At 31.6% G+C, this 15,113-nt stretch overlaps 1 protein-coding gene across 6 annotated transcripts in view; it reads left to right on the top strand.

Annotated features, from left to right (window-relative positions):
• The window catches only part of Ift88 (intraflagellar transport 88), a 126,454-nt gene that overhangs the window by 67,352 nt on the left and 43,989 nt on the right, over positions 1–15,113 (top strand). For all 6 annotated transcript variants that reach the window (XM_071611342.1, XM_071611343.1, XM_027941572.2 and 3 more), the window contains 5 exons: positions 1,388–1,496; positions 3,088–3,238; positions 4,122–4,237; positions 10,505–10,557; positions 12,393–12,458. In XM_071611342.1, the coding sequence (XP_071467443.1) occupies positions 1,388–1,496; positions 3,088–3,238; positions 4,122–4,237; positions 10,505–10,557; positions 12,393–12,458 (495 nt within the window). The remainder of the gene's footprint in view (positions 1–1,387; positions 1,497–3,087; positions 3,239–4,121; positions 4,238–10,504; positions 10,558–12,392; positions 12,459–15,113) is intronic.

Genomic DNA, 15,113 nt, shown 5'->3' with positions numbered 1-15,113 from the left:
GACTCAGAGGTAGAGCGCTCACGTGCGGGACCCTGGTTTTGATTCTTAGCATCACATAAAAATAAATAAGTGAAATAAAGGTATTGTGTCCAACTACAACTAAAAAATAAATATTTTTTTAAAAATGAATGTATTTGTTCATTGCTTTTTGAAGCCCTTGCTTTCCCTAAGATTATAAAATCATTTTCCTATATAGGTTGAGCATCCCTTATCCCAAATGCTTAGGACCAGAGGTGTTTGGGATTTTTTTTTTTTTAATACTTGATATACATAATGAGAGATCTTGGGGATGGGACCAAGTCTGTGCATGAAATTCATTTTCATTTTATATCCACCTTATTCACATAACCTAAAGGAATTTTTTAATATTTATTTTTTAGTTATAGGTAGACACAATATCTTTATTTATTTATTTATTTTAATTTTATGTGGTGCTGAGGATCGAATCTAGTGTCTCACACATGGTAGGTGAGTGTTCTACCTCTGAGCCACAAACCTAGCCCCAACATGAATGAATTTTATATGATATTTTAAATGTTCCTGTGTTTTTATTCTGTCCTGTCACATGAGGTCAAGTGTAGAATTTTCCACTTGTGATATGTTGAAGCTCAAAAGATTTGGAGCATTCAGATTTTGGAGCATCTTGGATATTAGATTTTCAAATAAGGGATGCTCAATCTATATTTTCTTTTCATATTCTTACAACTTTGCTTTTTCTGTGTAGTTTCAAAATAAATTTTGAATTTTTTTAATGAAATGAGAATCTATGTATTTTTTTTCCTTCATATATAATCAGTCGTTCTGGTGTCACTTATTACTTGTTCCTTCTGTTCCACCTATTTTTTTTTTCCTTTGTGGTGCTGGGGGTTGAACCCAGTGCCTTGTGCATGCAAGACAAGCACTCTTATCAACCAAGCTATATCCCCAGCCCTCCCCACTGATTTTTAAATGCCCACTAACTAAATCCTATAGCTGAGTAAATTTCTGAACTATATATTCTTTTGATCAGTTTATCTGATGCTTTCCTCCCACCCCCACCCGTCACACTTTTAAAATTACTGAAGCTTTGTAACATGTTTGGTATCTCTGTGGAGATTCCCACCTACTATTGTTCTTTTTTTTTTTTTTTAAAGAATTTTAATATTTATTTTTTAGTTATCGGCGGACACAACATCTTTGTATGTGGTGCTGAGGATCGAACCCGGGCAAGCGCGCTACCGCTTGAGCCACATCCCAGCCCACTACTATTGTTCTTTTTAAAAATTCTCAGTTCATCTTCATTTTCTCTCCTGAATGACTATTTACATACATTTAAAAATTCAGTCTGTACTTTGAGTGAATTTATGCTAATAATAATGGTTATAGATTTTCCTTTCTTTTTTTTAAGGCCTCACTTATAAGAAGCTAAACCGACTGGATGAGGCTTTGGATTGTTTCCTGAAGCTTCATGCAATTCTACGAAACAGTGCCCAAGTTCTTTATCAGATAGCAAATGTGTATCTTAATTTGTAAAACCTAAGGACAGTTATTAATTCACTCAATTGGTGATTATCAATGGTGAATGAGTTTAACCATTGAGGTAATTGATGAGGATAATATTTTAAGTAAATGATGATCATAATCTAACTAGCAACAAAAATATTAATGTTTATGAAAACATTATGAGTAATCTTTAAAAAAATCATTTATACTCTAAGCAGAATTAGAAATTAAAACTATTATCATTTGTTAATATTTAGAAATATAGTATTTTGAGTAGACATAAGTTGTTCATTAAAAGTAAAGTAGATACTTTAGAACATTATATTCATACTTAGTCTTGTAGGGTATCATTGAAGCAGTAACTTACTAGTAAAAGGAAAATATTGTTCATTCCTAATTAGTACTATTGATTGAGTTTGGATGATGTATTTTTTTGGCTAACAAGTAAATATGGTAAATATAACTCTCTAAAGACCTTTATCCTCCAAAATTATGCAATATTTTGTATGAACTTATTCATTTCAATTCATTCAGTAGTCATTTGTTGAATATGAATTGTGTGTGCCAGTATTATATTTAGAACTCGGGGGAATGTCAAACTGTAAAATGCTGCTTTCATGTCAGTTTCTTTACAACTTTTAGCTTTCTTTAGTTGTGTTTTTCCCCTACTAACATTTAGAAAAGCAGAAATTAGTTAACATTTTTAATGCCTTTCACACTATTTGAAAAGCACTTTAAGTTTCCTCATTTTATTTGTTTATGTATTTATTTGTTTGTTTATTAGAGCTTAATGGTAAGTTCCCTCATATTACTAATGTTTGACCACAGCATTGAGAAGAGTAACATCTAGGTAGGTTTTACTATTATCTTGATATAAATTTCATGTAAAATGTTTAGGAAAAAAGTGTATTGTGAGGTATACCATTAATAATTTTAAGTATTATCTGCCATATTTTTGATAGCATAGATTTTTAAGTTTTAGTAAAAAATTTTAGATCTAATCTCAAAAACAAACCACACATGCATGCATGTGCACACACACACAAATGACTCTTCTTTTTAAATTAAACTTTGGACTGAAATATTTTCATTTCATTAAGACATCAAACATAAAAATAAATAATAAGTAAATATTATTGGTATGAGCAGATTATATGCATATATGCAGAAGATATACTAGGTATTAAAGGATGCTATAAAGAAAGAATTTCCTATCTTTGAGTTTATAATCTAGTTAAGCAAAACTCCCAGGAAAAATGCATAAAGGTGATTCCCTCATTGTGAGTAATAGAATAATTGAACATTCAGACTTTTTTTAAGAACACAGTTTGCATAATGCTTTGAATATTTCTGCTAGAAATTTGGGAGTTACTCTCAGGGGAGCATAATGAAGTAAAAAGAAAAGATACATAGACAAAGCAAGAGTGTTATGTACAGAACTGCTCCATTTTTCATCTCCTTTCTTGAAGAAATCTAGAGTAATCAATATAAAATAACACATTAATGTAGGCTAAGAAATGTTTGTATTATAATATTGTTTTCAGTTTTGCTTGTTGATTAATGTATTTAGAAAAATTCTATTGCCCTTAACTGATATTGCCTAAGATATGAATTAATGGAAGATCCCAATCAAGCTATTGAATGGCTAATGCAACTGATCAGTGTTGTTCCCACTGATTCTAAAGCTTTGTCTAAACTAGGAGAACTATATGATAGTGAAGGAGATAAGTCCCAAGCATTCCAATATTACTATGAGGTATGTGTATTTTCTTACTTTTCTTCTGTTCTTTTTAGCACTTTATGAATTTTAAAGGCTGTAAGCCTTTAAAAGTTTAGAAAAGCTTATTTGTTTTTAAATGAATAATGATTTATTTAAAATAAAATAAAGCATTTTTGATTGTCTAATCTACTGAACTTCTCTCCCCTCTCCCGTTGTGGTTTAGTTTCCTCATTACAGTGAAACATTCAACCTTTGGTTTTTTCACTAAGCATAATAGTCTCCAGATCCATCCATTTACTGGCAAATGTCATAAAGTCATTCCTTTTTATGGCTGAATAATATTCCATTGTGTATATACACCACATTTTCTTTATCCATTCATCTGTTAAAGGGCACCTTAGGTTGGTTCCATAGCTTAGTGTAAATTGTGAATTGTGCTTATAAACATTGATGTGGCTGTGTCACTGTGGTATGCTGATTTTAGATCCTTTGGATATATGCTGAGGAGTGGGATGACTGAGTCAAATGGTAAATATTTTTAATTATAACTAGAAAATGAGAAGGTACAAATTCATTTTTAAGTTAAAACATGTTTGCAACCCTTTTTATTCCTTTAAATATTTAATCTGACTCAGATCATATATCAGTATATCTAAAAGATATTTATAGATAATTGAAAATGCATCAAAGCTGAAGTTTTCTAAATCTTGTATAGCTTCAAAACTTGAGAAGTACTTATGACAGCTCATACTTTTTGTTTAAGAAAGCTACATTGTGGATAAATAAATCCATTCAATAGATAAAGTATTCAAGAAGTATGTTGTGTTGCTACTGAAAATATTTTCACACTCCATGTCTTTTTTCAGTCATATAGGTTGTTGCTTCTGAGAATATTTTCACACTCCATGTCTTTTTTCAGTCATATAGGTGTTTCCCTTCTAATATTGAAGTCATTGAGTGGCTTGGGGCCTACTACATTGATACTCAGTTTTGTGAAAAAGCCATTCAATACTTTGAAAGAGCTTCTCTTATACAGTAAGTAACTTTATTAAAGCTTTATGTTTAGTTACTATCTTGTGTTAAAATTTTTTAGCCCTAGAAAATTGGTATCTCATAGACCTAATAAATTCAAGAAAAGTTATTAATAAACATTCATGAATTATTTTCATTTTCTTGTATTTTATTTTTTTTAAATATTGTTTAGTTGTCAATGGACCTTTATTTTATTTGTTTATATGTGGTTCTGGGAATCAAACTCACTGCCTTACACATGCTAGGCAAGCACTGTACCACTGAGCCACAACCCCAGCCTTTGTATTTTATTTGGTCTTTATTGTGACAAATATATTTCCCTTTGCATAGGATTTTAAAAATATCTTCTATAAGGTACTTTCCTTTATGTGTTTTTTTATTCATATCTCTGTGAACAAAATATTATTTCTTTAAAATGATAAAATCACTATCTTAGTCCTAGGATTGATGTTGCCTAAGATTTGAATTGAAACCAATACTGCTCAGTGTTTCTCCTTCTCCTGTTTTCTTCTCAGATGTCTTTAGTTCCTCTCCTTTTTTTAATACTTCAATTTTACTGAAAATAGATGTCCTTTCTAGAAACTCCCCTAACATTTTCCTCTTCCTACTTTCCTATAATTTTACTTTTGTTCCTTGATGATATTCAGTATAAATCACATTACCTCTCCTCTTTCTGAGCATTTGTTTTCTGTACCAGATATCTTAATTTCTTTTATTTTTACATGCTAAATTCTTTTTAAAATATATTTTTTGTTTTTAATTGACACATAGTAATTGTATTTATATATGATATCTTTATTTGTCATGTAAGCTCTTTTGGGGTGGGAATGTTTTGTTTTTTGTTTTTTGTACCAGAGATTGAACCCAGGGGCATTTAACCACTGATCCAATCCCCAGCCTTTTTTATTTTGTATTTTGAGACAGGGTCTCACTGAGTCACTTACGGCTTCACTAAATTACTCAGGCTAGCTTTGAACTCCTTCCAAGCTGAGCCACTGGGATTACAGGCATGCGCCACTGTGCCTAGCAGGGAATGTTTTTATGTCACATAGTTCTTTGCAGTTTATAAAATACTTGATATATAGTTGAATTAAATTGAATTTCCTATTATGTTTTTGTTTGTTTTACTGAAGTAACTTCTCACTTTATTGTATCTTTTATATTTTTGTATTTCTTGGTAATATGGTATTTTTTATAATTAGTTTAAGCCTATACTATTGTATTTTCTTTATTTCTGTAAATTATGTCATAAAACTTCAAGAAATCCTAGGCTAACTGGTCTATTTAATGTAATCCTATTGCACAGAATTAGAGAATGTTCTTTAATTTTTATTATGATTATTATCATAAAACACCATCAGGCAGACTAGTATATGCAGTATATCTGGGAGCTGCACAAGGGGAAGAGAGAGAGAGAGAGGAGCAGAGAGATTATTTAAAGAAATAATGGCCAACACATCCCAAATTTGAAGGAGAACATGGATCTACAGGTCTAAGCAGCTCAGTGAACTCCTAAGTAGAAAAACCCCACTGAGATACATTATAAACAAACCATTGAAAGAGAATCTTGAAAGCAGCAAAAGAAAACTAACTCATCACATATAAGGAATTCTCATAAGATTATCAGCAGACTCTCAGCAGAACCTTGCAAGCCAGAAGACAATGGGATGATAAAGTCCTGAAATTTAAAAAAAAAATAATAAGAAGTAAACTGTCAATCAAGCTTCCATCAAAACTATTCTCCAAGAATGAAGGAGAAATTATGACTTTTCCAGTTAAACAAACTCTAAATAATCTCATAAGTTGAAAAAAATAATAAAAGGCATCCAAATTGATAAGGATGAAGAAAAATTATCCCTGATTACAGATGTGATCTTTTATGTAGAAATTGCAAAGGAATCCACAAAAAATATATCTAATCAATGAATTCAACAAAATTGAAGGATGTAAAATCACACAAAATTCCATTGTATTTCTGTATCCTTGCAATAGACAATCCAGAAAGGAAACTGAGAAATCAGTTCCATTTAAAAATAACATCAAAAAGAATAAAATAAGGCCAGGGCGCAAGCCTGTAATCCCAGCAGCTCAGGAGGCTGAGGCAGAAGGATTGCGAGTTCAAAGCAAGCCTCAGCAATTGAGTGAAGCACTAAGCAAGTCTGTGAGACCCTGTCTCTCAATAAAATACAAAATAGAGCTGGGGATGTGGTTCAGTGGTTGAGTGCTCCTGAGTTCAATCCCTAGTTACCACTCCAATTCCCCGCCTCAAAAAAAAAAAAAAAAAGAATAAAATAAAAATAATTAATTTAACCATGAAGATTGAGAGACACTGAAATCTATTTGGGGTAAAATTGGGAGTTCATAACCAGCTTGAATCTAATGTATGAAATATGATATGTCAAGAGCTTTGTAATGTTTTGAACAACCAATAAAAAAAAGACTTAAATAAATGGAAAGACACTTGTGTGCATGTATTAGAAGAGTTAATATAACACTTGTGTGCATGTATTAGAAGAGTTAATATAATTAAGATGACAATACTTTACTCTAAGCAATCTTAGATTCAATACAGTCTGTATCAAAATACCAATGTTGTTTTTTATTTTGTTGTTGTTGTTATTTTGCAGAAATAGAAAATCCATGCAGATAATCATATGGAATCACAGGGTATTCTAAATAGATAAAATAGTTTGAAAAGAAACAATGTTGGAGGACTCATAGTTTCTGATTCCAAATTTTCCTCCATTCTATTGGAATCAAAACATTGTCGTACTGGCAAAAGGATAGACATATAGACCAACAGAACAGAATCTAAAACCCAGAATAACCTTCATATATGGTAAATTGCATTTCAACCAAAGTGTTAAAAGCATTCAATGAAGAAAGGACAGTCTTTCAAGAAAGTGCTTGGAAACCAGATATTCATCTGCAAAAGAATGAAATTGGGGCTGGGTGCGGTGGCACATGTCTGTACTCCCAGCAACTTGGGAGGCTGAGGTAGGAGGATCCAAGTTCAGAGCCAGCCTCAGCAATTTATCCAGGCTTTAAATAACTTAGTGAGACCCTGTCTCAAAATAAAAAATAAGGACTGGGTATGTGGCTCAGTAGTTGAGCACCCCTGGGTTCAATCCTTGGTACCAAAACAAAAAACAAGAACAACAAAAGGAATGAAATTGGACCCATTCTTTATACCATATACAAAAATTAACTCAAAATGGACTAAAGACGGGGCTGGGGTGGTGGCTCAGTGGTAGAGTGCTCGCCTAGCATGCATGAGGCACTGGGTTTGATCCTCAGCACCATATTAAAAAACAAACTAATGTATCTACCTAAAACTAAGATACATAAATAAATAAATATTTTTTAAATGGACTAAAGACCTAAAAGTAAAGCTAAAAAGTAAAGCTAAAAAACTATAAAACTCTTATAAAAAAAATCTTGGTGGAACATGTTCATGGCATTAAGTTTGGCATTGATTTCTTGTGTATGATACCAAAAGCACAAAAAGTAGAAAATTTGACTTCATAAAACTTATAAAAGTTTTTTTGATAAAAGAAATAATCAAAAAAGTTAAGATACCTACAGAGTGGGAAACATCTTTATAAATCATATACCTGAGAAGGGGTTAGTATGAAAAATTTATAAAGAGATCCTACAACTCAACAACAACAAAACATTTTTAAAATGAGCAAAGGGTTTGAATAGACATTTCTCCCAATAAAGAATACAAGCGTATGAAAAGATACTTACCATAATGAATCATTTGGGAAATGCAAATCAAAAACACAATGAGATACTACCTCATGCCTTTTAGGGTAGTATTATCAAAAAGAAAATAAGTGATGGGGAGGATGGGGAAAGACTGAAACCTTTGTTCATTACTGGTATAAATGGTGTTTTCTAGAAAACAGTTTGGCAGTTCTTCAAAAAGCTAAACTTAGAATTTACCATATGATCCAGCAATTTTACTTCCAAGTAAATATACAAGAGTAATAGAAGCAGAGACTCAAATACATATTGCATAGCAGCATGAATTATAGTAGTCAAAAGATGGAAACAACCCAACTGTGCATCAGTATACATGTGCAATGGAATATTATTCTACTATAAAAAAGAAGGATGCTGTGATATATACTATAATGTAGAAAGACCTTAAAACACTGTGCTAAGTGAGTGAAGCCAAACACAAAAGAAGTAATGCTCTATGATTTCACTTGTATGAAGTGTCTAAGATTAGGGTAAATGCACAGACACAGAAAAGAGATTTGAAATTACCAGGAACTGGGAGGAGGAGGATGAAACGTGCCTGCTTAAGCATTACAGAGTTTGTGTCATGTCAAAAACATGTTTTGGAGCTGAGCACGGTTGCAAATGTCTATAATCTCGCAACTTGGGAGACTGAGGCAGGAGTAAGGTCCCAAGTTTGAGGTCAGCCTGTCTCAAATTTAAAAATAAAAAGGACTGAGGATATAGCTCAATGGCAAAACTGGGTTCAATTCCCAGTATCATGGGGGGAAAAATGTTTTAGGAATTGATAGTGGTGGTGTTTGTACACCATTGTGAATGTAATTAATGCCACTGTACACCTAAAAATAGTTAAAATGGCAAATTTTATGTTGTATATAGTTATAATTTTGAAAAGTTAATGGAACATACTAAAACTATTATGTTGTCTACTTTAATTTTGTGCTATGTAAATTATATTTTAATAATTTAGCTATTTATAAAAGGATGCATTCTGTATAATTTAATTCATTTAAAGTTCAAAAACTGACCAAGTTAACAGTGTTAGAAGTCAGAATAGTGGTTACATTTATAGAAGAAGAAGGATAACATTAGTATTCAGAAATACACATATTAATAAAACAGTATGATTAAAGCACTGCTGAGAGATTTTAGAGTGTTTTGGGAATACATAAACCAGTCAATCCATCCTGTCAGGGAAGAGTGTAGAAGTTGGAATAAGCCTCCAAGTAGAGGTGCTGGTATACACAAAGACCAAGAGTGTAGCAAATGCTCCTGCTTGGATTTTCAGTGGCCTGAAATGTTAGACAAGGCAAGGTAGAAGACGAGTTGGAGAAGCAGAAAATAACTAGAAAGTAGATAAATTGGGTTAGAATCTTGGATTTAACATGTGGGTGGAGGAGGTGACAGATTTTAAGGAGGGAAGTAATATGGTTAGATATGTATTTTATTTAGATCATAGTAGGTGGGTGTGTAGGCAGTGGGTTTGAAGTTAAATAATTTGCCCAAGTAGCAGTGCTGTGATTTAAACCCAGATTTATCTGATTCCAAAGCTGGTAAGTTTGCCATCAAATTGAGTAGGGAATGAGGCTGTTTTTGAAGCCATCAGGTAAGTAGAATGGATATTCAAAAAAGTGAGAGGAGCATTAAAATGTTTCCTGGGTTTTTATGTCTTAAAATCTCTTCATTCTTAGGTATTTTTAACAGTTGTCAGGTATTTATTTATAGAAATCCTATAGGTATTTATTTTAGAGAAAATAATTATTCCTTTTTAAGGGAAAATAAAGAAATATAGTATCCTATTTTGCTGTCTTTTTATTTTTTTATTGGTGCATTATAATTATACCTAATAGCAAGATTCATTTTAACATATTTGTATATGCATATAACATAATTTGATCAATCTGATTCCCTGGTACCCACCTTTCCCTTTCTTCCTCCCTTCCCCTGATCCTCTTGCTCTATTCTACTGGTGTCCCTTCAGTTAATTATTTTTTCATTAGTGCTTTATAATTATATATATGAGATTCATTGTGATATAATCATATATAGATATAGTGTAATTTTGGTTGATTTCATTCCTTAATACTTCCCCATGCCCTCCTTCCTCCTTTGCTCTCTCTTTTGGTTTAAGCTTGATTATTCAAACATAAGATCAAAAATTGACCCTTAGGTATTAAATTTGTAAGCTTAAATGTTATGATTAAAGATTATGGCAAAAATGATGATCATGTTTACAACAGAATGAAATGTTTTTTAACTAAGTAGGTTAAGTGGTTCGTAAGAATATCTAAATAAAGCATGAAATAATGAACTTTGAAAGGCTCTTAAATTTAGATGTTATAATGTAAATGTAACGAGCTTTAATGAAAGAACTATATATCTGCCATTTTCAGTAATAACAATGATCAAATAACAAGGTCAAAAAGTAATTGAAAGTACAGATATAAAGGTTTATAAAACTGAACGTCTCAAATTATATTTGTTTCATCTCTAATTTCAGCTAATTTATTATTTCTTTTGTAGGCCTACACAAGTGAAATGGCAGCTGATGGTAGCTAGTTGTTTTAGAAGAAGTGGTAAATATTTTTACTTTATTCATTTTTTATTTATTTTGCTTCTTTCCTTCCTTCAGTTAATTATGCATATAAATGTGTTCAAGTTGCATGTTTTTTAAAAACACTAGCTTTTTAAATAACTATACGTAATTAAGCATTATATGAAAAACACAGTAATTACTGCATATTACAAAGTAGGTATTATTTTTCTTTTTGTTTTTACAGTATTGGGGGTTGAGTCCACGGCCTCTGCCACTGAGCTACTTCCCAGCCCCTGCAAAGTAGATATTAATTATGTATTCCAATACCTGTATTAAAAATGGATTAGTTCTCAAAATTACATGTAATCGTTTTCACAAGTTAGCTACAGAAAAATAAGGATTCTTTTTATATTTTTTAAATTTTTCTTTGTAGTTGTAGATGGACGGAATGCCTTCTATTTATTTATTTTTATGTGGTGCTAAGGATCAAACCCAGTTAGGCAACCTCACATGTGCTAGGCAAGTATTCTGCCACTGAGCTACAGCCCAAGCCCCAGATTCTTTTTATATTTTCGTTTTCTATTCACATGATTCTCAAATGCCATGTGTATTCACCCAAATTTATAATAGGAAAAGTATCTCACATCTGAAAAGCTTAAGGAAAACTCAGAACTAGAACTAGACACTTTTTAATACCTAAGATCACTAGATATCTTGGTTTATATTTTCTGCTACTGCTTTTATTACATTCTGTGCTGATACCACTTGTCCTGAAGGATAGAGATGACAATAATTTTAGAATAACTGTGAAGTGAATGACTTTGCTTAAAATATCTGAAATTAAGCTAGGAGATTGATGTTAACAAATTTATAATCGCTCTTATAGAATATAAAAATGACCCAGGTAAAGATAGTCTTCAATTCAAAGGAAACACAAATTGTGAAAGTGTTGACTGTGTATTCTCACTCAGTTTTGTAGGAAGTGTCTTTATCTTTGAGCACCTTCAGTATGGCACCAGAGAATATTTTATACAAACTCCAGTATAGGGCTTGATCTATAACATTACTATAATCCTACTGGATATACAATTTGACTGTACTATATATGTTTTATTTATATCAGTGTGAGTTTCCAGTTGTCTAGATTCATTTCAATGTCAGTCATGTAAAATGTACAAAAACAAGCTCTTCTGACTGCTTGAGTTATTGAAGTGCAAGGTTAGAAGAAACAGCATACATTTATTAAGAATTTGCTATATGCTACATGTCTCCTATCCCTATTTCATTTAGATCTCACAACAACTTTTCAAAAATTAGAATAGCCATTTGTCTTACCCAGTGAAGCCCAGAGAGATTTTTAACTTATTTGATGAGATTTTGGGAAAGATCTTTGACCTAAACTCATTTTTCCTATTTATTACTGCTACACGAAACCACATTTTTTATTATGAAAAAATTGCTTTCAGTAGACTTTTCAATGTTTTAAAAAAAATTACCTTTTCCTACTAGATAATGACATTGAAATTACTATTAGTTTATCACAAATTATTTTTAAATTTATCAGTTGTTCATCTGGAAAATTCCTTTTTCAGAAATTGAATGGATCTTAATTTTAGCCACTAAAATATTTATTTTAAGAAGTAAAATAAGTTCCAACCATTACCCATTTGCTTTTGCTCTAGCCCTTTTTAAATTTATTTTATCTGTACATTTTTCTCTCACAAGTTATAGTAAGAATGTGTATAGCCTGTGGCAAATATGAAGGCTTTCTGCCAAACCACAAAGGTGTGCAAGCATATTAGATTAAAATTAATATTTTGCCAAATCCTATTGATTTGTATAATTTGCTAATGTATTATATTTTTTTATTTATAGGTAACTACCAAAAAGCATTAGATACTTACAAAGATATTCACAGAAAATTTCCTGAAAATGTTGAATGTAAGTGATCTCACATTTTATAACTTTGAAGGCACAAGATCGGTCTCATATTTTAGTTCTAATATAAAATTACATTTGCTGAAGTAATTACATACAAAAGTGTCACCTGTGTTTTCTGATACATGTATTTAATGTTTTCATAGAATCAGAAAATTTGACTATGTAAATATGTATTTTTATAGAATTTAATTATTGATAGATTTTTTTAATAGAATACTGAATTCTCTTCAGTAATAAAATATCTCAAGTTTTATAAAATTTTTTAAGAATAAATTTTAACTTATTGAATTTTTAAAGTTTATAAACTGTGGCATTTTAACTGTTCATTTTCATATATGATGTTTTGAGGTTGAAAAAATACTTTTAGAGTTTATGAAAATAGAACATTAATAGTCTTATTGATGCTGATAGCAAATGATTTTTAATGTTACTTTTAATTTTTAAAAAATTTTTTTTATTTATAGATGGACACAATATCTTTATTTTGTTTATTTTCATGTGGTGCTGAGGATCGAACCCAGCACCTCACATGTATGAGGCAAGCGCTCTGCCACTGAGCCACCACGCCAGCCCTGTTGCTTTTAATTTTAAAATATTATTTCAACATTTTATTTCTCAGCGGTAAATTAGATTTGTAGAAAATATTCATTGATTTCTCATCATGTTACACAATAGATTTCATGCAAACTTTATGATAATGTGAAGTATTACAACAATAACAACAAAATCAGGATAAAGAAAAAGAGAAAATACCTAAATTCATTTACTGTGTGTACTCATTGAACTGTATTTTTTGCCCTGAATTGCCTTGTACACAAAGGAAAGAAAAGAGTTAGTTATATAATATTATTTTATGAAGAAGTAAAAACTAGTTCCTTGAGAAGAAAACTTTCAATTCTTTTTTTTTTTGAAGAGAGAGAGAGAGAATTTTTTAATATTTATTTTTCAGTTTTCGGCAGACACAGCATCTTTGTATGTGGTGCTGAGGATCGAACCCGGGCCGCACGCATGCCAGGCGAGCGCACTACCGCTTGAGCCACATCCCCAGCCCCTCAATTCTTAATTGTACTTGAGACACCAAGACATGTAGCAGATAGTCATCGAAAGATACAGTAAATACTTCAAAAACATCTGCATCAAATGAAACAACATGTTTGAAAAGACTACTTTTAATTTTTTCCTTTACTGACAATGAATACAAAAAGGCACATTACAGTTTAATAGAAATAAATCTGTCCTGAACCGAGTTTTCTGATGACCCAGACTGAATCAAGGATTAAATAGACATTCTGCATGTCCCTAAATTATATTTCTCCATGTGTCTTTTATTTTAGCTTTTATTAGCTCTGCAGTAGATAGCTCAGCTGTGATCTTTGGTAATGGTGCAGGATCAAGGTATTCTTTAAGGCTATTTAGAAGTAGGTTTATAAATTCATAGCTGCATGCCAATCAGGAAGCAGGCTACAAGGAAATTACTTGTAGAATTCTTTGAAAGTACAGACTTCTAGTTTCCTACCTTCAGATTGTCATTTAGGTATGCAGTGACATACCTAAATGACATTTTTTTACCTTAATTTTCTTTTTAAAAGCATTTGATGTGATTCTTTGTTGTTGTTGTTGTTCTTTTTAGATATACATGACAAGAGTGCATTTTGACATATTTTATATATATGGAGTATAACTTCCAATTCTTGTGGTTGTACATGATGTGGAGTTACATTGGTCATGTATTCATATATGAACATAGAAGAGTTATATCCCATTCATTCTACTGTCTTTCCTATTCCCATCCCCTCCTCTTCCCTTCCTTCCCCTTTATTTAATCCAATAAACTTCTATTCTTCCCTCCCCACCTTTATTGTGTGTTAGCATCCATATATCTTTGTGAATGGGATAGTTTTCCAACTTTCTCAGAGAGAACATTGGCTTTTGGTTTGGGGAGTTGGCTTATTTTCACTTAGCATGATAGTCTCCAGTTCCATCCATTTACCAGCAAATACCATCATTTCATTCTTGTTTATGGCTGAGTGATATTCCATTGTGTAGTACCAATTTGCAGTCTCACCAGCACCTTTTTCCCCACATCCTCACCAACATTTACTGTTACTTGTGTTCTTGATAATTGCCATTCTGACTGGAATGAGATAAAAATCTCAGTGTAGTTTTAATTTGCATTTCTCTAATTGCTAGAGATGTTGAACTTTTTAAAATATATTTGTTGACCGATTATATGTCTTCTTCTGTGAAGTATCTGTTCAGTTCCTTTGCACATTTATTGATTGGGTTATTTGGTTTGGGGTATTAGGTTTTTTAATTCTTTATATATCCTGGAGATTATTGTTCTGAGGTGCAAGTGCAAAGATTTTTCTCCCATTCTATAGGCTCTCTCTTCACATTCTTGATCATTTCCTTTGTTATTAAGAAGCTTTTTAGTTTGATTCCATCCCATTTATTGATCTTGATTTTTCTTCTTGTACTTTAGAAGTCTTGTTGAGGAATTCTATTCCTAAGTCAACATGATGGAGAGTTGAACCTGCATTTTCTTCTAGTGGATGCAGGGTCTTTGATTCTAATGCCTAAGTCCTTGATCCACTTTGAGTTGAGTTTTTGTGCATGGTGAGAGATAGGGGTTTAATTTCATTTTGCTGCACATGG

The sequence above is a fragment of the Marmota flaviventris genome, chromosome 4 (genome assembly GCF_047511675.1).
Source record: "Marmota flaviventris isolate mMarFla1 chromosome 4, mMarFla1.hap1, whole genome shotgun sequence".
Lineage (NCBI taxonomy): Eukaryota > Metazoa > Chordata > Mammalia > Rodentia > Sciuridae > Marmota > Marmota flaviventris.
This window is presented reverse-complemented; position numbering and strand designations above follow the sequence as displayed.